At 41.1% G+C, this 27,345-nt stretch overlaps 1 protein-coding gene across 2 annotated transcripts in view; it reads right to left on the bottom strand.

Annotated features, from left to right (window-relative positions):
- Nucleotides 1-27,345, bottom strand: part of arhgef10la (Rho guanine nucleotide exchange factor 10 like a) — a 284,562-nt gene that overhangs the window by 133,980 nt on the left and 123,237 nt on the right. For both annotated transcript variants that reach the window (XM_088339079.1, XM_088339078.1), the window contains 2 exons: nucleotides 20,491-20,606; nucleotides 15,198-15,325 (listed from right to left, as the gene is read on the bottom strand). In XM_088339079.1, coding sequence (XP_088195205.1) covers nucleotides 15,198-15,325; nucleotides 20,491-20,606 — 244 coding nt within the window. The remainder of the gene's footprint in view (nucleotides 1-15,197; nucleotides 15,326-20,490; nucleotides 20,607-27,345) is intronic.

The following is a 27,345-nucleotide window of genomic DNA, read 5'->3' on the forward strand; positions in this document are numbered from 1 at the left end:
TACAAATGCAGTGTTTTTGTGAGAGGCTTTGGCAACATCAAGTGGACATATTTCAACCTGCAGCTTGTTTTTCTCTTGCGCTTCTCTGAGTGTTGTCTCGCGGACCAGATTCGATCCCTTAGCGGGCCTGATCTGGCCCTCAGGCCGCCTTTTTGACACGTGTGGTCTAAGTGATGTGTAGGCCACATTGGACTTAAAATAAATTGCAGATGGTCCAGAACAGAAGGACAAAAAATGTATCAATTGATTTGATACAGGGTCTCAAATCTGAGACCTCGGCAATATATGAGGAAAAAAAATGTATGAATAAATATCCCTACACGTGCACTTTATATTTGATCTTATATTTGTTTTTTTTATATAAACTATTTAATCAAAATAGTTTTAAAACAGCGGCACGGAGGAGCAGTGGCCAGCGCGTGTGTAGCACAGTTCTGAGGTCATGGGTTCAAATCCAGCTACCAGCCTTCCTGTGAGCAGTTTGCATGTTCTCCCCGTGCTTGCGTGGGTTTCCTCCGGGCACTCCGGTTTCCTCTCACATTCCAAAAACATGCATGTCAGGTTCATTGGCCGATCCAAATTGTCCCTAGGTGCGACTGAGCGAGTGAGTTGTCTGTCTCTGTGTGCCCTGCGACTGGCTGGCAACCAGTTCAGGGTGTCCCCCGCCCACTGCCCGATGATTGCTGGGATGGGCTCCAGCACCCCCGCGACCCAACTGAGGATAAGCGGTGCAGAAAATGGATGGATGGATGGATGTTTAGAAACATCTAGAATTGAATCAAATTAAAGCAAATGTGATCATATGCATTGAAAACTCAAAATATAACAGAATGTGTATGTTTTATTCAATTCATTTTTAATAACTAGCCTGCAGATGTAAATCAATGCTTCATGAAAAAACATATTTTTATGGGGGGACCCACATGAAGGGACTCTTGGGACAAGAGTGGCACAAATACAACATTTTTTTTGGTCGTAGCACGTACCTTCTTCACTGAATATGATCACTATATTGTGAACATTTTCTGGATCGTACATGGTCTAAATATAGCTCCAGTAATTTGGAAAAGAGAAAGACTGAAATGGTGGGACTGGCGTGACAGACACGGGCTTGCTCTCTCAATCGGATTCCTTTTCACAATACCTCTGTCATGTCCTGCACGGTTGTCATGGCGCCCAGCTGGCCCCGCCCCTTGACACCGGCTGAGACGCATTGGACTGATTGCTTGTGGAGTACTTAAATGAAGACCTGTTTGATCTGAGTAACGCCTAGTTTGTAATTTTGATTGCCTTTAAACCTGTTTTGTCCTTGGTCCGTTTGTGTGTTGGACAACTTTTCTTTCCTGATTAAAGCGACAGGTCGTCTACGCATATGAGTTCCGACTTCCTGCTTCCCGGTCTGTTTCTTGACAACCTCAAACCACATAGCCTCAAACATGATAACATCACTCGTGATCAGATGCCTGACAGCTGTGGTGCCTTTGTGTCTCACGGGTAGAAGAAAAAACGGAATCAAGGAGTTGTGAGGATAATGGTGGGGAGGAGATGGAAAGGATGGAGGGAATCTAGCTGATTTATGGCGGCAGGTGAGCGGTGAAGCGCACGAGTGACACTGATGCCCAAGGACATGGCCACAGGAGAGCGCAACGCTGCGGAAACTGGCAGTCCGACATTCACCTGCTCGATGAGAGTCTGCTCATAAACAAGACGCTATCATTATTCTGTAAAATCCTAGGGCAAAATTGGTGCACAGATTAAGGGGACTTATAATAAAAGTAACTTTTTAATTGCATTGCTGCAGCCAACTCTTGCTATAATTGGAATGCTGCCGCAAATTGCCAAAAGTCCATAGTCATTTTCCATTATACATCCATCCATTATCTGCACCGCTTATCCTCAGTAGGGTCGCGGGGGTGCTGGAGCCCATCCCAGCCATCTTTGGGCAGTGGGCAGGGACATCCTGAACTGGTTGCCAGCCAATCGCAGGGCACACAGAGACAGACAACCATTAACTCGCACAGTTCTTTGTTCCTTTATCTCTTTGTTTTCCTAAAATCACTGTAAAATGTGGACCTGGAGTGCCACGTCCAATTTCGTTGTCACAATATATCTCATGTTGTAACAATGACAATAAAGGTATATTCTATTCTATTCTATTCTATTCCCACCTAGGGACAATTTGAACCGGGCAATTAACCTGAAATGCATGTTTTTGGAATGTGGGAGGAAACCGGAGTACCCGGAGGAAACCCACGCAAGCACGGGGAGAACATGCAAACTCCACACAGGAGGTTCGATCTCATGACCTCAGAACTGTGCTGCGCACGCGCTAACCACTGCGTCGCCGTGCTGCCCCCAATGGTAATTGTCTTACCTCAAAACCAGGGTTGGGTAGGGTTACTTTAACTGGATTACTTTACTGTATTTGCGCATGGTATATTCATACATTAGATACAAAGTTAAAAAAAAATGTTGTTGAATTCTTTTTATGGATATATTACCGTATTCATTCATGTATAACGCACGCTGGTGCATAATATGCACCTATATTTTTTGATTAAAAATCAAATATACTTTTGCAAGACACAGTATTCCACGTCTGTGACCCAAGTTGGGATAAGGGGGGCATAAAATAGATAGATGGATGTATTTATTCCATGTACACAGGGTTGGGAAGGGTTACTTTAACTGGATTACTTTCAATTACTTTTGGATTACTCCGATACCAAATATGCTAATAAAAGACAAAATAAACTGAATATGAATAAAATGATGACTCACAACACGTGGTAAGCTTTCTCTCCTGGCTTTGATCTCTTCGATCTCCGGCAAAACGAACATCAAATGCGACAGAAACAAAATGAAAATCAATCCAAACAGCTTGCCGACATCATTTTTGCCCTTCCATGTGTTCCGTTACTCCCCAAGCCTGCACACAATTTTGTCATTTTATTCATATTTAGTTTTTTTTGTCTTTTATTAGCATATTTGGTATTGGAGTCATCCAAAAGTAATTGAAAGTAATCCAGTAAAAGTAACCCCACCCAACCCTGCATGTACATATATTCAGTATTGAGCCGGATTGAACCTCCCTAGGTTTTGACAGGTTTTACCTGTTAATCTTACCCAGAGTAAATACCCTACTCAGGGTTTTTCCACATTTTCATGGTCAAATTTAAGCATGTTTTAAGGACTTTCAAAGCCAATTTTCCAAATTCTTCAGTACCTTTTAAAAAGAAGAAAAAAAATCCAGTGTGAACCATGTATTTTACAAAGCCACATATGTGAGATTTTTTTTTTTTGCATGTGCATTTATCAAGGCATATTATCTTTTAGATCGTGAGTAACTCGTGAATATATTTGTTTTGGAGACAAATCTCGTCCTATATACGTTCTGGAATGTACCTTAAATTTTCAGTTGCAGGAAGTTCTTTCCTTTCCAATTAACCATTAGGTAAGGCTACCTTACTTTTGTTGCATAGCGCATAAAAAAAGTATATATTAAAACATACTGTATTTTCCGCACTATAGGGCGCACCGGGTTATAGGGCGCACCCCCAAAAAATAGTTTTTGGTCCTATAACTTCCATAGATAAGGCGCACCGGATTATAAGGTGCTACAATGGGAACGTGGACAAAACAGTCAGATAGTTCAGTCCAACTTATTACCCCCTTAACATTCCCAAAGCTTGCAAAGAAGCAAATACGTGTCGTAGACACCTGCGGATGCGGTGTCCGTACGATGTCACTCAAATGCATCGTTCCATCATCCGGAAGGTTAAAGTCTTGGGATTCAAGAAATGCCAACCATTCCCTAGTTTCTATTTTCTTTTTCGCTCGCAACTTTACTGTGCATATGACAATAAACACTTGGAATTGAGTTGAATTCACTCAACTCATCACAGCAACATCAAGATCGTTCTAAAACAAGATACCGGGAAAATATAAAGCCACATAGCTCACCTAAGTTCTCACGTTCAATAATGATACGCAATCATGGTCTTCTTACAACCGTGAGTGTAGTCAATCCAGGAGAGTCAAATGTTTACAAATACAAACATGTTTCTTTATGGCGTAGTTTAGCAAGCTTGCTATTCAGTCATCTTTTTCGGCCAATTGCAGGGTTTGTTTTGGCCCTCTAGCCAATCCGAGGCTCCAAATAGCTTCAGCCAATAGCGATCGATTTGACTGATGATTGACACATATTTTTCGGCCAATTGCAGGGTTTGTTTCGGCCCTCTAGCCTATCCGAGGCTCCGAATAACTTTAGCCAATAGCGATCGATTCAAATGATGATTGACACATTGGTTAGCCAATGAAACGCCGGTATATAAATCCCAGCATACACCGCGGACTACTCCACGTTCGGGGGAAAATCGAGTCGGCGGCTGTTGCGTAAGTTGCGAGACCTTGCGATTTAATATTGAGCCATATATAAGGCGCACTGTATTGTAAGGCGCATGGTCAGCTTTTGAAAAAAATCAAGACTTTTAGGTGCGCCTTATACGTAGTGCGGAAAATACGGTAATCTTTGGAATAATAGACATTTAATAGTTTCGATGTAGCATTTTTATCTTTTTGTGCAAAACCTGTAGGAGGTGATGACAATGCTGTACAATGCCAACTGCAGGTAACCACGAGGGAAGAGGACATACAATAGCAAAGTGAAACCACCAGAGTGCAGTGCCGCCGTCACTTTTAAGCAGACTTGTTGAGAAACATGGAAACAATTTCAAACATTTACAAGCAAAGCACCCCAAATTCAAGCACTTTTCAAACCTTGAAAACACAACATTGAAATGTAAGCATATTTTAGGATTTCAAGCATCTGTACGAACCCTGCTTAGTGTACTTGCAGTAGTTTAGTCACAACCTTCGAAAATAAGTATTTACTGCTAATACTTATTCCGTTTTGTTTCTTTATCACAGTCTTGTCCTTCACTAAATCAGGCACTAAGAGTTGCACACAAGCACTTTTAAAACCCGCAGTAGCTGAGGTTGCCACGGCGACATACTCTACATCCATTCTATTCCTATAGACAGAACTATCAGATAACTGTAGCTGTTTATTCATCCCCACCACACGGCAAGAAGTCCGAAAAGTGCGCTGACATGTAGATAAGATCACAAGGAGTTTTCAAGGTGGGCATGTTTGGCCAAGCGAGCTTTTCTGCCCGGATAAACAAAATGGTGCCATGTCAGTCAATCTATTTCCATATTTAACTTCGGTGTGAGGCTGTCTAGGAAATCTGAAAAATGCATGCCCGTTGTATGACGAACGTGCATATTTCTTGTATACCAAAATTACTGCGATTGGCTGGCAACCAGTTCAGGGTGTCCCCTGCCCACTGCCCGATGATTGCTGGGATGGGCTCCAGCAACCCCGCGACCCTACTGAGGATAAGCGGTGCAGCTAATGAGATGAGATGAGATGAGATACCAAAATTACGTACATAGGTCAGTCCAGAGGCCAGAAAATATGGTATGGTAAGTACCGTAAATTCCGGACTATGAGCCGCTACTTTTTTCCCAAACGTTCAACCCTGCGGCTTATTCAGTAATGCGGCCAATTTATGTCATTTTTCTAACGGCCGCTAGCGGCGCTCGAGTACAAAAGGTAAGATTTAGACCGCTGGAATATAAGCGCCGAGGAAGACTGCAACTTCTTAGCTTGTGCATAAATTAAATTAGCGTAAACATACCCTCGTCATGCAAAATGCAAAAAGAAAGGCACACGACGCAGCTTTCAAGCTAAAAGCAATCGAGCAGTCCGATAAAGAAGGAGCGAGCGTGTTGCTAGCGTGTTTTGGAATTAGGGAGCGTGGGACGACGTCCATATGACAAAGTTTCTTTCCGACACTGAGAAAGACGACTTTGATGGCTTCAGTTCTAAGGAGGAAGATGAGGACGGTTTACCGTGATTTTTACAAGTACGGTATGTTTTTTTAACAGACCCGTTTACTGTGTTGCGAGCGCGTTGCTAGCGTGTTGCTACCATTAACTGCCCTGTCACAGGCACTGTTTGGGAGGAAAGTTATATTATTATTATTATTAAAGCTCTGAAAACTCTCTCGGTGTACCGTCTTTCTTTGTAAATATGTGTAATCCATGTATAATATGTATTTGCAACTGTATATTTGTGTCATGTATTTATTTGTATTTATTTTAGACGCTTATTCTGATGTGTTTTGCACAGGCGAATGAAAAAGGAGGGGCGGAACAAACGCGGGGTGACGGGAAGTGGGGACCGGTAAAGGTGAGGAACAGACAGACCTGTTTGTGGACGCGGCGGACAGTAGTGGATATATATTTTTCCCACCCTTACCTTTGGAAAAATACACTTTTTTCCTTGGATTACTTTCAACAGGACCCGGAATCTGCAGGTCTGCATCAAACCTTAAGTACCGGTATCATTTTCCGATCATTTTGCCGGCTGTGATTTTTGGACTGTGTACTTTAATGAAGGACATTTAGTTTCAATCGCGGGACTTAAAGTCGGCTTTGGGTTACTTTTGTGTTTGTGTTACATTTTTTAATGTGGGGGCATGCGGCTTATATACAGGTGCGGCTTGTGTAAGTACAAAATCGGTTTTCCTCTTAAAATGTGGCAGGTGTGGCTTATAATCAGGTGCGCTCTATAGTCCAGAATTTACGGTATTCTCCCCCGATGTACATTTTGGATAAAGCCATCCGTAAAAGTGTGTTTTTTCCAATAATGCCCACAAACTAATAGTACAATAGAACCTTTGAAGCTTTTTTGATGCCCACAATGAGGCCTCCAAAATAAAAGTGAAGAGATGTTGTTTGTGCATCTGTGTGAGGACGCCTACTGAGCTACCTCCGTTTGCAATCTGCCATCTCTGCACTCTAGGTGATGTCAGAATAGGTCGGTGTGCCCGCTGTGCAACCTGTCATACCGCCCGTCGAACCGACGGGAATATTGGACAGCAGGGCACAATTACTTCCAAACTACACAAGCAGAGTTGCTTCTATCACCTGGAGGGAAAGAGCTTTCCCCTGGGAGTTGGCTCTGTTGACTTTTACCACTCCAGATACATGTTTTGGTCATCCATCTCCGTCAGAAATTTAAGATGGACTGCTAACTAGGGCTGCAACAACAAGTTGATTTATTCAACATAAGCTAGGTGGCGCCGGATTCTGGCGCGGTTGCCACGGCGCCCAACTGAGACGCATTACCTGATTCCTTCTTCACCAGCTCGGTAGCCTAGATGGTAGGGCGCCCGCTCAGAGACTGGGAGGTCGCTGGTTCAAGCCTCGGCCGAGTCCTACCTAAGACTTACAACATTGGTACCCATTGCATCCCTGCTTGGCGCTCGGCATTAAGGGTTGGAATTGGGGGGGTTTGCTCACCTAATGACTCCCAAGACAGCAGTTGGGTCTAAAATGGCGGCGCCCTGTTTGGCTGCGGCTGCATCGGCTCGCTACAGTATAACTGTACAGGTCAGGTGTAACGACATTTCGTTCTGTGTGCATGCTTACAAAGAATGACAATAAAAGTAAATTCTATTCTTCTTCTATTCTTCTTGGCAGTATTTAAACGCGTTCCTTTGAGCTGTTGCTTTGCCTGAGCGTCTGTGAGAATTTTTGTGAACCTACTGTGAGATTTTTGAGAGACTTCTGTGAGATTTTTGCAAGTTCTGTTTAACTCTGAGAAATGCCTAGTCCGTAAATTTTCCTGCGTTGGATCCTGTTTTGTTTTTGGCCTGATCCGTTTGTTTTTGGACATTCTTTTGTTTGGACTTCTATCCAATTCCGCGACCCTCGATCCCCGGATCGAGTGTGTGCGCTCCCTCATCCTCCCCCTAATAAATTGTGAGTACGTCTACGCGAGTGGGTCCTTTTTCCTGACTGTGCCTGATAAACTTGTTTGAAACAAAGAACAAACGTCAGTTGTTAAAACTGCTGAAAATTGTTAAGTCCATTTGTTACAGAGTTTGCTGTTTACCACTGAATGTACTTGACAAACTGGACATAACATTTGTTTTATTTACTGTTCTGCTGCTGCCAAAAAAACTGCTCTTGTGCTTAGTGATAAAAGACATAATTACTTTATTTTAATCTATTATTTACTGCCTGTCCTTTAAACTGCATAGAGGTTCATTTATGGATGAATGTCTCCTCTGACCAAGCACAGAACTTAATTGATTTTATTATTTCTATTATTTTTTTGTGCAAATCCGAAGAACGTTCAAAAAAAAGATGTATTTTTCTCGTTTTTGTATTATTATTATAATATATTCGTCTAATCCAGGGGTCGGCAACCTATGACACGCGTGCCAGCAGTGGCACGTGAGGGGTTAACCAGTGGCACGCGAGCGCACGGCAAAATAATAATGATTATACTTTAGAAATGCGCATTTTTACCTGAAATTTAGATATTTTCAGTTGTGCGCCGTGTTATTTAGAGGCTTTACGTTAGGCATTACGTGGATTTTTCGGTGTGAGTTTGCCCGGTGCCTCACAGACCAGAGAGCCGTGTTTAAACCCAGCCAACCAAACACGTGTGCGATAAATGAACGAATCATGACGGCTCCTCAAGCAAAAGGATCACGCTCTCTCGAGCCAGCGTGGACAGATGACTGGGGCTTTGTGCAAAAAATGACCGTGCTGTTTTCTGCATTATGCCCCGAGAGCGTTGTTCCTCGCGCATCAAGTGTTAAATGTCATTACGAGACAAAACATGAACATGAATTCAAGGCGAGAACATTAAAACGCGCTGTGTCCAGGTACGGCAAACAAACACAGACCGAAAATCTTTGTCACTGCTAAAAACACCACCACTGAAGCAAGCTATCACATTGCTCACTACATAGCAAAGCAGAGCACAGAAAATCATTTACTGATGGCAAATAGTTTAAAGAATTGTGTGTGTGTGCGTGTGGTCTTTCCGCTTGTTATTCACATTGATTTTTTGGTTGATTGATGAACAAGAATAGTGGAAGATAAATTGTTCAATTATACCAGTGTTTTTCAACCAGTGTGCCGGGGCACACTAGTCTAGTTTTTGCTATCTTCAGACGAGGAACTGTAATAGTCATCCATATCAGTAGGTGGCAGTAGATTTTGATATACTTTTTATGTACTAATTATCTGCTCTTGAGGTAGTAGAGTACAGTTATAACTTAATTTGTTGAACAAAGCGGTTTAAGATTGCGCTGTAAAAATAATGTTTTTTATAAATAATAGTGTACAGTGGAACCTCGGTTTTCGAACGCCTCTCAGTTTGAACAAATCGGAGTCCGACCAAAAATTTCGAAAAATTCTTGCTTCGCTGTTCGGTCAAAAAATCGGAGTTCGAACACCAGTAATGCGTGAGTGCGTACGCTAGGGTGCCATGCTGAGCGGCGTACGGGTGTTTTAGCCCCTTATTATGCCTCCGAAGAAAGTCAGTGCAAGCGGCAAAGTTGCTACAGGTGAAAAAAGAAAAGTTGTGCGCACAACTATTGCATTTAAGAAAGAAATAATAGCCAAATATGAAGCAGGTGTGCGAGTTTCTGATCTTCTCCCCACCGTCCACCTCCGCCTTCAGCTGACCACCATAAAGGTAAGAAATCCTATTCATAATTCTTTTCTTTACCCTTTTTTTTATTTTTACACGTTCATGTTAGCGTAATCTTTTCTACGGAAGATTACGATAACGCGAACGTACGATTAGCCTGGGTTAGCTTTATGTTTACGTTAAACATTCAAGGTAAACATTCAGGGTGTTGGAACGGAGCCCCCTTTCCAATGAACCGCTCACCACTTGTTGTGGAGACCCGTGTGCTAAATGACTTGTAAACGACCTGATTTTTTAATTTTTACACGTTGATGTTGGCGTAATATTTTGTACGGAAGATTACGATAACGCGAACGTACGATTAGCCTGGGTTAGCTTTATGTTGACGTTAAACATTCAAGGTAAACATTCAGGGTGTTGGAACTGATTAAAACAATTTACATTATTTTTTAATGGGAAAAATCATTACGGTGATCGAACAAATCGGTTTTCGAACAGGGTTCTGGAACGGATTATGGTCGAGAACCGAGGTTCCAATGTACCTTGGTTTAAAAAGGGTTGAAAAACACTGAGTTATACAATTAAAATGTATATCCATGTTGTATTTTTGGACTGGTGTAAAATGATGGCGCTGTTGGATATTAAAAAAATGTACTGATTTACAAGGAAATTTAAAAGTGGCACTCCACACCGAAAAGCTTGCTGACCCCTGATCTAATCGTTTCAATAGTTGGTGACTAGACAACTATTGAAAAACGTCGCTAGTTTGCGCTCTAATTGAATTGCCCTTTAACTAGAAAATCCTTGCGACTAAATATCAGATATATTCATCACTGTAACTGTCCTCAGTCTGTGAATGACTCCGACTCATTTATTTCTAATGGAGAATCTTATTAATTGTAGTAAGGAGGAATTGCATTAATCATGATTGTACACATATGACCATCTATCTGTGACTGAGTGTGCTGTAGGCCTCTTTGCCAGTTTATTGCGTTTAGTAAGGCTGTTTAATTGTTTTTTTTTCTTTGTTTTTTTTCTTTGCAAGCCTGTGTTGCTTATTAATTATGAATGTCATGTTCGACATTTGCTATTACAAGATTTAATGACTCTGTGGATTAGTTCCAGATAAACTGTTGAAGTTCCAAAAGTCACTGTGGAAACGCGTGCCTCAGCAGAGTGAGCGAAAAAAACATTTGCAATGATTTATACTGGACCTAAAATTGTAGATGACACATTTGGGAACATGCTTCAAATACTAGTTCCTACTTTTGTTTTGGACCGGTAAAAAGCAGTCATTATATTAATTTTCCATCTCTTCTTTGAAAAAAGGCCTAGCAAAACAGTAATAGTTTATTTTTCCTTTTTTCTTTTTACGAGATACAAAGCAGTCCTTTTTAAGTAGCGAGTACAGCTTCCAAATGTAAAATGACTCGCCCCTTATAAATATTAGAGAAGAGAAAGAGAATAGAATAAACCTTTATTATCATCGTTACAAAATGGGTTGAACATATTTGGACAACGAAATTGGACGTGGCACTCCAGTTGACTGAAATTGTTTGTTTGGATATTCTTATTGTTAATAATAATCTATCCATCTATCTATCTATCTATCTAAAAATAAAAATAAAAGGGAAAAAATAGCAAAAAACACACACAAATGTTTTTGGTCCAAAACATTTTGTGTGTGTTTTTTTTTTTTTTTGCTTTTATTCCCCCTTTTATTTTCTTTGTTATTGTATGAAATGAAATGAAATTTCAAGTCAATGACTTCCCAAAGCGCTTTACAATGTGCTCCACATTTCCCAATAGCGGCCTTGCAGCCATGTAAGGCGCCAACCTGCTTATTGGGGGTATTAGGGGTCCAGTGTCCTACCCAAGGACACTTCGACATGTAACACGGAGGAGCCGGGATTTGAACTGGGATCCCTTGATCCCAAGACGAGCGCTGTACCGCCTGAGCTACTGCCGCCTCCTTGTATTGTATGTGTTTGTCTTGCTGTCGGTCACCCCTTTTGAGGGATATGACCAAGGTAGACGGATAGATATACCATAAAGATGGTTAAAAAGAAGAAAAGGCCTGCTTCTAATGGAGTCCAAATCACCCGCATCTAGGAAATGCAGGCACTAGAACGCTTGATGGAGGATGCAATTGTATAAGCTAGGACATGGAGGCAAAAAGTCAAAGAAATGCCACACAACTACTTAACTAGAGAAAATACTTCCAGGTATGCTTTCATTTCAAGGCAATTCAGGAATGAGACCCTCACATGAGGGTAAAATAGCTTGTGATTAAGCAGATGGGCCCAGCAGGTCTGCATTGACAGTTAGGGTAGGGTTACTTTAGCTTGATTACTTTCAATGACTTTTGGATTACTCCAATACCAAATATGCTAATAAAATATAAAACAAAATAAATATGACTACAATTGTGACTCCCAACACGTGGTAAGCTTTCTCTCCTGGCTTTGATCTCTTTGATCTCCGGCAAAACGAACATCAAATGCGACATAAACAAAACGAAAACAAATCCAAACAGCTTGCCAACATCATTTTTGCCGTTCCATGTATTCCGTTACTCCCCAAGCCTGCACAAAATGTTGTCATTTGATTCATATTTAGTTTCTTTTGTCTTTTATTAGCGTATTTGGTATTGGAGTCATCCAAAAGTGATTGAAAGTAATCCAGTTAAAGTAACGCTACCCAACCCTGTTGACAGTCAACAGTAAAGTTGTGAGACTCGCATGGAGTTTTTACCTTAGCTAATTTGCTTATCTGTGAAATTTTTGAAACTGAACTTGTTTTGGTCTATTTTGTAAACATCGACACACTAAGATTTCATGCACAAAAGGTTTTAACATGTTGCTGGGAAAAACTAAAATTAGTTTGTTTCATTTCTGGTATTGCAGGTCTATATCAGATTATAGAATAGAATAGAATAGAATAGAATAGAATATGCCTTTATTGTCATTGTTACAACATGGGATATGCTGTGACAACGAAATTGGACGACTCCAGTTCCACATTTACAGTGAGGATAAGGAAACAAAGAAACAAAGTGTGCCATTTTCTTGGTTTTGATTGTTAACTTTAAATTTGTTGATTGTTCTTCATATTTTTAAAATGCTGTGTAGTAGTTTGTCACCATGCGTCTTTGTTACGACAATAAATATTGGTAAAAGAAGCATCTGGTTGTGTCAACATTCACTCAGGAGAAAAAATTAGTCTGAAAATGTGAAAGAAAAAAAAGATGTGATAATTATTGAATTTAACTGATAATGGGTTAATGGTTTGGACTAAGATCTCGCAAAAAAGGGAGCTGGAAGAGACAATACAAATAAATGGATGCAAAATCTTGTCAGTGTACCCGACACGATACGCAGGGTTGGGTAGGGTTACTTTAACTGGATTACTTTCAATGACTTTTGGATGACTCCAATAGCAAATATGCTAATAAATACAAAAGAAACTAAATATGAATACAAATAATGACTCACAACATGTGGTAAGCTTTCTCTCCTGGCTTTGATCTCTGGCAAAATGAACATAAAATGCGACAGAAACAAAATGAAAATAAATCCAAGCAGCTTGCCAGCATCATTTTTGCCGTTCCATGTATTCCGTTACTCCCCAAGCCTGCACAAAATTGAGTCATTTTATTCCTATTTAGTTTCTTTTGTCTTTTATTAGCATATTTGGTATTGGAGTCATCCAAAAGTCATTGAAAGTAATCCAGTTAAAGTAACCCTACCCAACCCTGATACGTACTACATTTCTTTGGCAAATGTTGGCTTTACTATAAGATCAGACCGGCGAGCATCAAACAGTGAGGAGCAAAGCTGTGGACATCCCCGTCGCACTCTGTGTCAACACGGAGAAGTTCAAGCACTAGTGGTGGGGTTCTACACTTAACTTAAGCAAACAAAAAGGTGCAGGATTCGCTTTTGGTGAATAAACTTACAGAGAAAACTATGTTTGGCTTTCAATCTTAGACATGCAGCAAGCCACAAGGGATGAAGTTGTTACACTTGCATACGTACAATGCTCTGTTCAAGTACAGCATGGAATATTGCCAACTTTTCTACCTACGCACAGTCACAGCTAAAGGCACATATATATATATATATATATATATATATATATATATATATATATATATATATATATATATATGTGCGGAGCAGGCGTCGGCGGGAAACATAAAGCAAGATTTTTGAACACGATTTGCAAATACAACTCCATCCATAAGGCTGGAATACTTTTTATATTTCATTGTAGTTCAGCTGAACAGTGGTCGGCAATATTTTTTTGATACCACAGACTCGAGGTCGACTGATGATCGGGTGGGCCAAATATCTGCACCGATATTTGGAAATTTGATGGATATGGGTATCCGCATTTTAATGTATTCGACAGGCGGAATTTAGGCTCAGATGCAGCCGAGCCTCTCCTTCCCTGTCTCCTGCTTACTGTCTTTAACGCTACCCATCTGCACCTTCTGATTGGATGAGAGGAGTAAACAAAGACAGCTCTGCTAATTTCTGAGGTCTGACATTCCTGTGACTCAAGACTTTTGATAATATTGAGATTTTTAAGTATAATCAGTCAGTGGTAAAAAAAGCATGTGTGTGATTAAGAATTAGTGTAAAAAGTGCAGTGAATGCCAATATAGCGGGTGTGTTTGTGATAGAGAGAGCATAAAAAGCAATCTTAAGTGGAAGGCCGAGTGATTAGCTGTTACCATAACATTAGTTTGTCAAAACAGGAATGGTCATGTTGGTTGTATTGACATTTTTATTTATTTATTGTGATAAAAAACAGGGAACTATTTAAGTTTAATGTATATTGATATGAGTTGATCCTAAACCTAATGTTGTTTCATGCACTGTTGGTTTTTGGTTTAAGTGAAAGATAGTCATAAAGAAATTCAATATATTGTGAGTATTTCAAGATGAAACGAGTTAGATAAATGAACTTGTACTCATTGCAGCTTGTGCGTTAGTCTACAAATCATGAGCGATAAGAGGGCAGCACTTTGACATGTGCTCGCCAAGAGGACCAAACGACTGTGTGGATCACGTAACCATTTGTGAAAAGAGCCATACAGGGTCCTATTTGGGCCCTTCGAAAGATGTGCTTCGGGAGTGAACCATTTGATCTCCTGTGAATTGGTGTTAAGAAGTACATAACAAAACTAACACCTCCCTAAAAAAGAACAATATTCTGTACCGCTGGTCACGTGCATCCTTATCACCTGCAACCAAAGTAAGGATGGTGGGTGGTGATAATGTTTTTGTTTGGATCGAACTGTGTTTATATATATGTGTTTGTTTGTTTGCCTTTTTGTTTGTTTGTGTGTCTGTCCAACCAAAAAAAGGGACAGAGTTTAGATATTACCCTAGATGCAAAAAAATGCCCCCCAAAAAAGCTGACTCAGCAAATTTGGTTTTGTTGACCGTGCATTTTTTTCCAGAAAGACAATTCAATTTCCCATGGTGTGTCTTGGGCAAGTACAGCCTGGTGGCGCCAATCCCTCTCCAGGCCAACAATGTTTCCACCCGGTCCCGAAGTGAATTGTATTTAATATGTATTATAGCGATAAAAAGTCTACTTGTGCTACCTGAACTCCACTTGGAGAACCATCAATGCACATGTTTTCCGCCTTTGTTATCGAACTCACTTGTCTGGCCTGCCGGGCACCTGCAGGCGTAAGCGACATTTGTTGGCACTCTGGATTTGCTCCTCTTTGATCCGGATGAGCCTCTGCAGAGCCAAACACCAGTCCTGGGCCACAGTGGTATTCAGGTTCTTTGATGGGAGACAAAAGTGAACATACATTACGATGTGTCGCAAGGCTCGGTATCATCCGATCGGGTTTGAAGCTTTGAAATCCACATTTGAACGGTAAATGCTTTGCGTCGCTTTGATTATCATAATAGGCCGAGCTATAGCGAACCTCTCCAAGTGCATACAAAGCACAACTGATTACAATTGCCAATGTATCATGTCTGTCCTGATGACACAGTGCAGTGCTACCATAGGGAGACAAAAGTGTCACCATTAGCCTGAGAGTCTCTTTATTGATTGCCAGATTTCATCACAAGCATTCTTTTCCACTTGTGTTAAGCAGCGGATGACAGTGCGGTTGTCGTCGCAGCAGACTACTGGGAAGTGTCCTTATTCAAACGCAGCAGGAGGAGTATTAACATAGCGGGTAGTATTCTTGCATCAGTAGGGGGGCCTGATATCACCCACGCCAGGCTGATGAAGAGATACATCACAATTTCAGGGCGTCCACTGCTAAAATCCGTTCAATACTGTCTCAGTCGGATGCGGAAATTATAATTCATGCGTTTGTTACCTCCCGTCTCGATGACTGTAATGCACTACTCTCTGGTCTCCCGAAGTCTAGAATCAAGTCCCTTCAGCTGGTACAAAATGCCGCAGCGAGGCTTTTAACTAGGACAAAAAAGTACGATCACATAACACCGATTTTGGCTAACCTGCATTGGCTCCCAGTTAGCCTTAGATGTGATTTCAAGATTCTCTTAGTATTATACAAAATCATACATGGACTTGCTCCCTCATATCTTTCAGATCTGATTTCCCCCTATGTCATAGTCCGAAGCCTACGTTCTGAGAGCGCCGGTCTTCTGGTGATCCCAAGAGCAAAGAAGTGTTCTGCTGGTTCGAGAGCGTTCTCCATCCGGGCACCGGTGCTGTGGAATGCTCTTCCCCCTGAGATCGGATCTGCAACCTCAGCGGAAATGTTTCAATCTAAACTTAAAACTCACTTCTACTCCATAGCATATGAATAACCTACTCTTCTCGTCGGCTGAAAAATAGTCTGTGTAATATAGTGTAATAATCTGTGAAGCCCTTTGAGACTCTTTGTTAGGGCTATACAAATAAAAATGACTTGACTTGACTTGACTTCACTCCACTGACACATTTTTCCTTTAAAAAAGTGCATAACACTAAACAAAAATGTCACAAAAACTTAAGACAAACCTCTGTCATGTTGAAGTAGCTTGTAAATTAGGCACAAAGCAAAGTTACACTTACTCAACGTTTCACTTTTAAACAATTGTTGCATAGATAGAATAGAATAGAATCTACCTTTATTGCCATTGTTACAACATGGGATATATTGTGACAACGAAATTGGACGACTCCAGTTCCAAATTTTAGATAAAGGAACAAAGAAGATGTTTTAACTGTATTTGTTGTATAGGCTTTGTTTCCTACGGAGGGGGGGTGCATGAGGGGGTGAGGGACAGACAGAGATGGGCGGATCCAACTAGATGTTTGATCTTACTGTACACACGGTCCAGTGTTTTTTTTCCCTAATTGCTCAGTCCACGTGTTGAATGGATTTGGGAACTAGAGTCCTTAAACATGCCCGATTAAAGTCGCCGGCGACGATGAAAACTCAGTCGGGGTGTGCAAGCTGCTATTTATTGATAGCAGCGGGCAGGAGATTTAGCGCTATGCTAACGTTAGCATCCGGTGGAACGTTAGCATGCGGTGGAACGTAGAGAGCAACCACAATGACCACAGTTAGCTCTCTCGGTAGATAGAAGGGTCTACACGATACTGCTAGATATATGATGATGTACAGTAGTAAAATCAGATCAAACATGAACAGGGTTGGGTTGGGTTACTTTAACTTGATTACTTTCAATTACTTTCGGATTACTCCAATAGCTAATATGCTGATAAAAGACAAAACTAAATATGAATACAATGATGACTCACAACACGTGGTAAGCTTTCTCTCCTGGCTTTGATCTCTTTGATCTCCGGTAAAACTAACATAAAATGCGACAGAAATAAAATGAAAATAAATCCAAACAGCTTGCCAACATCATTTTTGCCCTTCCATGTATTCAGTTTCTCCCCAAACCTGCTCGAAATTTAGTAATTTTATTCATATTTAGTTTCCGTTGTCTTTTATTAGCATACAGTGGAAGCTCGGTTTTCGAACGCCTCACAGTTCGAACAAATCGGAGTCCGACCAAACATTTCGAGAAATTCTTGCTTCGCTGTTCGGTCAAAAAATCGGAGTTCGAACACCAGTAATGCGTGAGGGCGTACGCTAGGGTGGGATGCTGAGCGGCCTACGGGTGTTTTAGCCCCTTATTATGCCTCCCAAGAAAGTCAGTGCAAGCGGCAAAGTTGCTACAGGTGAAAAAAGAAAAGTAGTGCGTACAACTATTGCCTTTAAGAAAGAAATAATAGCCAAATATGAAGGAGGTGTGCAAGCGCTTTCTGCTGACCACCACAAAGGTAAGAAATCCTATTCATAAGATCACGATAACGCGAACGTACGATTAGCCTGGGTTAGCTTTATGTTTACGCTAAACAGTCAAGGTAAACATTCAGGGTGTTGGAACGGATTGAAACAATTTATATTATTTTTAATGGGAAAAATGATTTCGTGATCGAACAAATCGGTTTTCGAACAGGGTTCTGGAACGGATTATGGTCGAGAACCCAGGTTCCACTGTATTTTGTATTGGAGTAATCCAAAAGTAATTGAAAGTAATCCAGTTAAAGTAACCCTACCCAACTCTGAACCTAAATACAAAGGATGCACGTCAACACTTATTTTGAGATGATTGTATTTTTTTGAGGTAAATAAGTTGAATGTATCCATAAAAAATGAAGAATTAAACTTAAAAGGGGCCAGAGTTTACCATTATAAAATTTAAATGGAAACACATACAACTCTATTTCATGATTATAATACTATTATATATCCCTTATAGTATGCTCTGAAACTGAGTGCCCGCTCCAAATGTTACATTGTAGGTCCAACTGACTGTTTTTATTTAGTTGATCTCACTATTATTTTTAAAGTGCAGCATGACCATATAGTTTTCTTTTATACAAATATGGATTTTAAATCCGTTAGAATATAATCGGGTGCAACATTAACTTTCTCTGCAACCTACAGTTGTTTAAAAAAAGGTTGTCTATTTCACTAACAAATGTAAACGGACAGCTTAGTGGTGGAAACAGGCAGAGCCCAGTGATGTACTGAATGTGTACATGATGTCATGTCCTGCACAGTTGTCATGGCGCCCAGCTGGCCCCGCCCCTTGACACCGGCTGAGACGCATTTGACTGATTGCTCTTGGAGTACTTAAGCGCGCTTTTTGGAACTGCCCGCGGCCAGATCATTGTTTAACCCTCGTTGAAGACCTGTTCGTGCCTGTTTGATCTGAGTAACGCCTGGATTGTAATTTTGCCTGCCTTTGAGCCTGCTTTGTTTTGTTTTTGGTCCGTTTGTGTGTTGGACAACTTTTCTTTCCCAATCAAAGTGACAGATCGTCTACGCTAATGCTTTCCGACTTCCTGCTCCCCGGCCCGTTTCGTGACACATGACAGCAGCAAATGCCAGTCGATATAAATTGTGTTTTATAATTAAGGTCAATACGATAAAACAGGTTCAACACACTTGCCTTAAAAGCAGAAACTCACCAAAAGTCACATGTGCGGTGCAACCATAATCCCTTAAACCAGTGTTTTCTCAACCCTTTTTGAAGCAAGGTACCGTATTTTACACTATAAGGCGCACCTAAAAGTCTTAATTTTTTTCAAAAGCTGACCATGCGCCTTATAATACAGTGCGCCTTATATATGGCTCAATATTAAATCGCAAGGTCTCGCAACTTACGCAACAGCCGCCGACTCGATTTTCCCCCGGACGTGGAGTAGTCTGCGGTGTATGCTGGGATTTATATACCGGTGTTTCATTGGCTAACTAATGTGTCAATCATCATTTGAATCAATCGCTATTGGCTAAAGTTATTCGGAGCCTCGGATTGGCTAGAGGGCCAAAACAAACCCTGCAATTGGCCGAAAAAGATGTGTCAATCATCCGTTAAATCGATCGCTATTGGCTGAAGTTATTCGGAGCCTCGGATTGGCTAGAGGGCCAAAACAAACCCTGCAATTGGCCGAAAAAGATGACTGAATAGCAAGCTTGCTAAACAACGCCATAAAGAAACATGTTTCATTAGTCTGTATTTGTAAACATTTTACTCTCCTGGATTTACTACACTCACGGTTGTAAGAAGACCATGATTGCGTATCATTATTGAACGTGAGAACTTAGGTGAGCTATGCGGCTTTCTATTTTGCCGGTATCTTGTTTTAGAACGATCTTGATGTTGCTGTGATGAGTTGAGTGAATTCAACTCAATTCCAAGTGTTTATTGTCATATGCACAGTAAAGTTGCAAGCGAAAAAGAAAATAGAAACTAAGGAATGGTTGGCATTTCTTGAATTCCGAGACTTTAACCTTCCGAATGATATTTGAAACAATGCATTTGAGTGACATCGTACGGACACCGCATCCGCTCGTGTCTACGACACGCATTTGCTTCTTTGCAAGCTTTGGGAATGTTAAGGGGGTAATCAGTTGGACTGAATCATCTGACTGTTTTGTCGACGTTCCCGTTGTAGCGCCTTATAATACGGTGCGCCTTATCTATGGAAGATATAGGACCAAAAACTATTTTTTGGGGGTGCACCCTATAGTGCGGAAAATACGGTAGTAATAAAACGTAAACAAAGAGGAAAATATGCAGCAGAAAGATGTGGTCGGATAAAGATCTCAAAATAATGAAAAAAATAAAACATGAAAATCAGCGAGAATATCCCACCAAATAGAAAGGACATTGTAATGTAAACTCCAACAGGACTAAATCCTACTAAAAATATTGAAAAACTTCAAGAGAACTAAGGCTCTTTTTTTCGATGGCACCACATAGCTTGAGGCAAAAAATATCCATCTTGACTTTGGTTTATAATCTTCCTGAGAGTCTATGCTTTAAAGAGAGCGTTTTTTGGGGGGTATTAAAACATTTTCAGACCAGCCTGGGAAATTGAAATCATTTGCATCTGCAATTGCGAGAAATGACAGATATGACTATTACTCAATATAGAAAAATGCCTGCTGGTACCTGATAAATCCCTTCCAGGGTGCCCACCAGTAGCGTAACGTCCTCCACCACGCCAAGGTCATGTTGAAGTTCCTGGAGCTCTTGATAGAGCCGGGGAGGACCCAGAATGGATTTTCCTAGAAGATTTAAAATGGTCATAAGAGACAGAAGGGAAGAAAAAGCATTTAACTTTCTGAAGTGTGGAGTTTTGTTATCAGTTCAGCTTTTCAACTGACACATTTTCTTGGAGCACTAAGTCATTCATTTACAATTTATCTGAATAGGAGGACACAGAGGAGCACAGGATAACGTCTGTCTCGTTTTAATGAGAAACCAATGTGATGATCGCACTCCAGAATATAATGACTTCTCCTCCAAATATCTATAAATATATCTATAAATATATCTATCTATCTATCTATCTTGATGCAAGTTTGAGTAACAAAGCTTGAGCAAGAAACAGGAATTGTGCCTATGTGAGTACTTGAAACTACAGGAACATATAGTTCAGAGATGTAATATACATATACATGTAAATCCTAACCACCAGGCTGCTAGGTACATGAATGGTTGTCCAGATGCTTAGCATTGGATGCAATGGGGATGAAAGACCACCAAAGATACAGTCTCAACACCACGCTATTTTTTTAGTTACGGTACTACATATATTAAAGAAATGGAAAAAAAAAAACAGAAAGTGATTTTAAAAAAATGAGCATAAAATGTTTCACTTTTTCAACTAAGCACTGTAATGTTTTTTTAATCCATGCAGCCATGCGTTTACTTAAATATTTCAGGACAACCAAATTACTTCCCACAATGCCTTCCTCATTATTTAGCTTAGAATTCAGTGCACTATTTAAAGGCTTTGCGAATGGGTAGTGCAATATTTTACGTCAGTGGTCTCCAACCTTTTCTGTACCACGGACCTGTTAAATGACTGACAATATTCCCGCGGCCCGCCTCGATAATAACGTCAACAACATGACACTGTGAGTAATAATAAAGTGTCGATAAGATAAAACCTAAAGCCTTTTCGTGTCTCTTCTGTAACCCTGTGGTCTAGTGCAGTGGTTAGGGTTAGGGTTAGACCAGAACCCCACCAAAAATAATCCACTTCTCAAATGTAATGCATGAAAGGATTGTGCAGTTTAAACCATAGCTAGTTCAAAATAAAAACAAACAGTAAGAACAGCAAAATCATAAAGACTTTAAGTAATAACATTCCCTTCAATGCTCAGTAAGCTGGATGTTTAATGAAATCCACAACCCTTCACATATCTGCGTTTGGCCACTCCCCGCTGTGATCCGGGTTCAATCCCCATTGTTATGTAAATGTGATCAGTGATATAATCGGACTGATCAAGCAATGCACACATATGGTACTTCTTTATTTTCTGTTCAACCCTTGCTCGCACTGTAGTTTTAATTCCATGCATTTTATAATCCGGTGACATTTATAGCGCAGACATCCCGCTAAGTGCAAAATGTTCGTGCAAAACACTCCACACTATTCCCAATTGTGAAAACTAAAGTTTTTCAATATTGTGCACTTCGATCAAAACAATGACTTGTCAGGTTCAACCCAACACTTGTAACAAAAACCTGCATACAAAAAGACACAGAGAATTGTGTATGGTTTTACTTGCAAGGGAAGTGAACGGTAAACTGCTTCGGTTACAGGGCCTCCAACTCACTCCGAAGCAGTCTTCCCTCTGCTTGCCTTTTATTTAGAAAGGAACGCCCTAGTTACATGGTGGTTTTGACTGCTAAGGGGAAAAGGGTGCGGTTGAAGGTTAGATGTTCCAATTGAAACCAGTTCTTGGACAACTACTTGTTATTTGAAATGTGACTGATTAACTCTCTTCACACTATCTTCAGGAAAGAAACTTGGCCTGCGGTCACATCCGCCATCAATCGAGTCGCTATGTCAAGATTGTAAAAACTGGCGCAAGCCAAGAGGTATCGACAACAGGGTCCGCAGACGGTTTAAGGGTCAGATGCAAATGGCCAACATCGGTTATGGTAGCTGCAAGAAGACAAAGTTCATGCTTGCAACCGGGTTCAAAAAGTTCCCCGTACACAATATTTCAAGCAAACATGTAACACACATAGATTATAGTAAAGTTGAATAACTTATGTACATTATTCCAACATGACTTGACGAAAAAGTTTGAAAAACAAAACAAAAAACAGCTGCGGTATTCACAAACTGCTCAGGGAGAAACAGAAGAGATTTGTTGTGTTGTAGCCATTGTTGGGCAGGTTGCCAATTTTTAAACATTGTAGAAGAGTTTTAAAAGTTTGACTTCTCTTTCTTAATGTGTATCCATGCTTGTGCACACTTGTACATAATAATGGAGCGTAAAAATGAATATAGTTACTCACTACTTCTTCCAAAAAGTAACTGATTTAGTATTTGAGTTACTCTATAATAAAAGTAATTCATTATTATGAAGAGTAATCATTTCCGTTACATGAACAAAAAAAGTTGTTGCAAGGCAAATAATTTGATTTCTTTCTGAGCAGTATTTGATTCAGTTGAATAGAGAAGTACAGACAGGTAGTTGTGTTCTTGCACTATCCAGCAGCAGATTTATCCTACACGTGAAGAGCCACGGATATAATCAGTAAATAATAGGATAAAATGTTAGCTGTCAGCAATCTAAAGTTTAAGAAATTAAATCTAACTCGAATGGTCCGTTGTAGAGCTGGGAATTCCGACTTTTTACAGGGAACCGCCTTTTTTGGCTTGGCTCTTTTGGGTCCCAAATGGCTCTTCAATTTATTTATCTTTTGTTATGAATTATTGAAAATGACTCAAGAAGGGGGTGAATAAAGCTAAATTAATCCTTAAATGTTAACACTGAAAAACACAGAAAACATAAATTAAAATGTTTATGAATTGGCCGGTCCAAATTGTCCCTAGGTGTGAATGAGCGAATCAGTTGTCTGTCCCTGTGTGCCCTGCAATTGGCTGGCAACCAGTTCAGGGTGTCCCCTGCCCACTGCCCGGAGATGGCTGGGATGGGCTCCAGCCCCCCCGCGACCCTAATGAGGATAAGCGGTACGGCTGATGAGATGAGATGAGATAAATCAACAAAGAAAAAGATAAAATACAAAACCATTTTAACCTCAACATATTCAAAGTCAACAGCACAGAATCACAGAAAAAAAATAATTTTAACCAATCACCATAGTAAAATAGTGTTTCGAAGGGGACCGGCTCTGTCACGTAGCGGAGCGGGGAACAGGAAAAAAGGACCCATTCGCGTAGACGTACTCACAATTTTGGGGGGAAGAGGAGGAGGGCCTACAATCGATCCGGGAATCGATGGATTAGAAATCCATTCAAAAGAAAAGAATGTCCAAAAACAAACGGATCAGACCAAAAACAAAACAGGATCAAATACGGGCAGATTCACAGAAGTAGGCATTTAACAGGATTTAACAGAAGTCTCACATAAATCTCACAGAGTTAAACTAGGTTTAACAAGTATAACAAACGCTCCAGCAACGCACCCTTCAAAGGAACGCGTTTAAATACTGTCAAGAAGCGACTCAGCCGGTGCCCATGGGCAGGGCCAACTGGGCGTCGCGGCAACCGCGCCAGGATCCGGCACCACCCGACTGAAACCAGCAGGGCGCCATGGCAACTGCACCAGATATGACAGGCCCTCGATTGGTAGGTAGTTGGCTACCATTTCCAAGAGCTCAAAGAGCTGTTTCGTTCACGAATAACACGAGCCGAGTGGTGCCAAAACTCAGCCCTCATCGCCTTTTCTTTCGGGGCATTAGTAAATACTGTTTTCGTGATGGCTGTCTAACTATATGGTCATCGCTATTTTGAACGCTTACATGATCCGAAAAGATGTGACATAAGCGGAAAACTGCTTCATTTAAAGTAACCCACAGCTTTTGACCGTCAGTAGGGATTACGGCGTTGTAACGGCGGAAAAAGTAGTTAGATTACCCTGTTACTGAAAAAAATAACGCCATTACGTGACAGCATTATTTAGAATGGCCTTATTACCGAAACTGGTTGTAGCTCAGACCTGGGCACTCCGGTCCTGGAGGGCCATACGTCCTGCCAGATTTTGAAGTTTGCTCTTCTTTAACTCAGGTGATACAAATTATAACCTCGTTAGCAAGCTAGCAAGTGCTCGTTAACGATACTGGTGATTGGAATCACCTGTATTGGATCAGAGAAACCTCAAAAATCATGCAGAACATACGGCCCTCCAGGACCGGAGTGCCCAGGTCTGTTGTAGCCGGATCGATATTCATCATGACGGAGTGGCGCTCCAGCCAAGGAGCGGAGAAAGTGTTATTGGCGGCCATGATGGCCTTTGCTCGGCCAAAAAGGAACACAGGTGTCTTATTAGACGCAAAACACGGCATCGATTCGCAGGCGGCGCTTACCATTCGACGTCTCGCTCGCCTACTGCCACCGATCAATGGCGTACCTTCGCCGGCTTCGCGAGCGCCTAATTAAATCTGCAAGGTACATTTGACGGCAGAGGCGCTGTGTCACCGATGCCAGGTAATAAACAAAGAAAAAGATCTGTGCCTGTACACAAGCTTAGCAGTCTCTCTACGGGAATTGTGTTCTATCCCAGGGAATGAGGGCAAGAGGATGTTTGGATGGGCTTGAAATGTTCATTTAAGGATTTCTATTGTAGGCTTTTGCTTTAATGAGATCTCGGACACGGAAAACCCATGATAGGCACAATGGGTGCCAGGAAATCAATAGGTGAGACTAAAACAGGATTGCTGGTCTGGAACAGGTTTTTTTTCTCCTGAATATAGATTTTTTTTAAGGTTCCTTTCTGAAGATTGACATATTTTCTACTCTGCTTATTGAATTTACAGTGGACAGTAGTGCAACAAAGACATGTGGATGTAAGGTTACAGCTCCTTAAACACACGAGTTAATATTAGATGTACTTTGCGAGTGGTGGGACACATATATCTGGGCTTATTGTAATAGTATCTATCTTCGATTCTGGTAGATTTTAATTGCAGTGTTCATTTGAGCTGTGAAAAGTGATGGTCCCGGGGACTCGCATGCTCAAAAATCTATGGGTCCCAACAGAGATCTATTGGTCCCCAAAATTGAGTGTGCTCTGTGCCCTTACAAACTGACGTATTTTCCCTTACAAAATACAAAAAAATATTTATTTTTTTTTTCAAACATGTTTATTTATATAGTTTAACATGTTATATTGTACATGTGTTTCCTGAAATCATATATATTGTTCATGAACATTTTGTTGTGAGACACTGAGTTGCTCGACATGAATGAGGTTTATTATAAAACAAAGTTGAAAAATGAAGTCGTTTGGACGTTCACTGTAGAAGGAAAAAATACATGCAAATAGAATTAGATAGATAGATAGATAGATAGATAGATAGATAGATAGATAGATAGATAGATAGATAGATAGATAGATAGATACTTTATTCATCCCTGTAGAGAAATTCACACTTCCAGCAGTCTACCCCGTTGTTTATTAACAGATTAACATGTGCTTGTAGCGGAGTGGATGACGTCACGCCAGTCCAAAAGTTCGACATCCCTGCGGCAGATGGAAATCTTTTCTTTGTGAAAATCCAGGGATACACCACCTCGTGTTAGCAAGTCCGCCTCCTCTCAGATTCCCCCCAGCTTTCTTGTCTCTGTTTAGCGGCGTTGAAGCCGGATAGCTCCGGGTAGCTCCGGGTGGCTACACGTTAGCGTCCGGAATGCTAAACATGAGCCACGTTTCCGCAAAACACAGCAACTGCGCTCCCTGTGCGCTTCGATGTTTTCCACCAGCACTCGATGATCTTATTTGGTCGTGAGTTCGCATTAACCATGATTACGGATGGTACCGAAGACTTATAACGCCGCTAGCCGCTTCGCTAGCTCCGGCTCTTCTTCCACGACAGGCCCCTTAGTCACGCCGGCACGAGAATTCTTCAGGGCAAGGAGTTGAAATTCCTTGAATACACGCATTTTTGTGCGCTAAAACCCACGTCCCATAGGATAGAAGTAATCCATAGTGTAGTTGTCAAAACGGGAAAAAAAAACACCGAAGATAGGAGCAGACAATAAAACAATAGGGCAGCTGCTGGAAAAGGCAGCCGCTCGTGGCTAATTAAATAGAATAATACATTTTCTAATTCAAATTCTCAACAAACACAAATAAAAGAGCTTTTCAAAGAAAGGTTATAAGTGATTTCAAAGAGAGGAAAAAAAGTCAAAAACTGTAAATACTTCAAAGAAAGGCTTGTTTGTTTGAGCCAGATTTCCACCGCCGTGTGATAATCAAAACGGTAGAACCTTTGACTCAATTTGAGCCGGGAGAATCCTCCCGAGGTGAATGTGCAGAGTTGTAATCCGGCGTAATCCCGAATGTGGGTCTTCACGCTTCCAAATGGCCGCGCGAGGGCCGCCGCCAGCCCAAAGCGCTCGCTCGGCTTTTTGCAAACTAAGTCGCGCAGGTGTGACAGCGTTGGAGTTCTCGGGGTGGATTTTCAGTGTTGGCGAGGAAATAGATGAAGGTAAACCCGTGTCTGATCCGCACCAAAAGCCGGCTGGAGAACATCAGATAGTAAATGAGCTCCAAATAAGTGGCTACAGATGGTGGAGAAGAAGCAGATTTGGGCTATGTTGATTACTTTTTGTTTTTCTTCCCTTTTCCATGTTATCAATCTTAATGTGCAAGCGTTTACCAGTGTTCATTTGAGCTGTGAAAAGTGATGGGTCCCGGGGACCCGCATGCTCAAAAATCTATGGGTCCCAACCAGTGTTCCCTCTAAGCTGCACGCATGCGCAATTGCGCACCGCTCGCAGATTCTCTGCGCACAAGAAAATCGAGCCGGCGCACAAAA

Source organism: Urocampus carinirostris, chromosome 6, assembly GCF_059441175.1.
Source record: "Urocampus carinirostris isolate Australia breed hairy pipefish chromosome 6, RoL_Ucar_1.0, whole genome shotgun sequence".
NCBI classification, from domain to species: Eukaryota; Metazoa; Chordata; class Actinopteri; order Syngnathiformes; family Syngnathidae; genus Urocampus; species Urocampus carinirostris.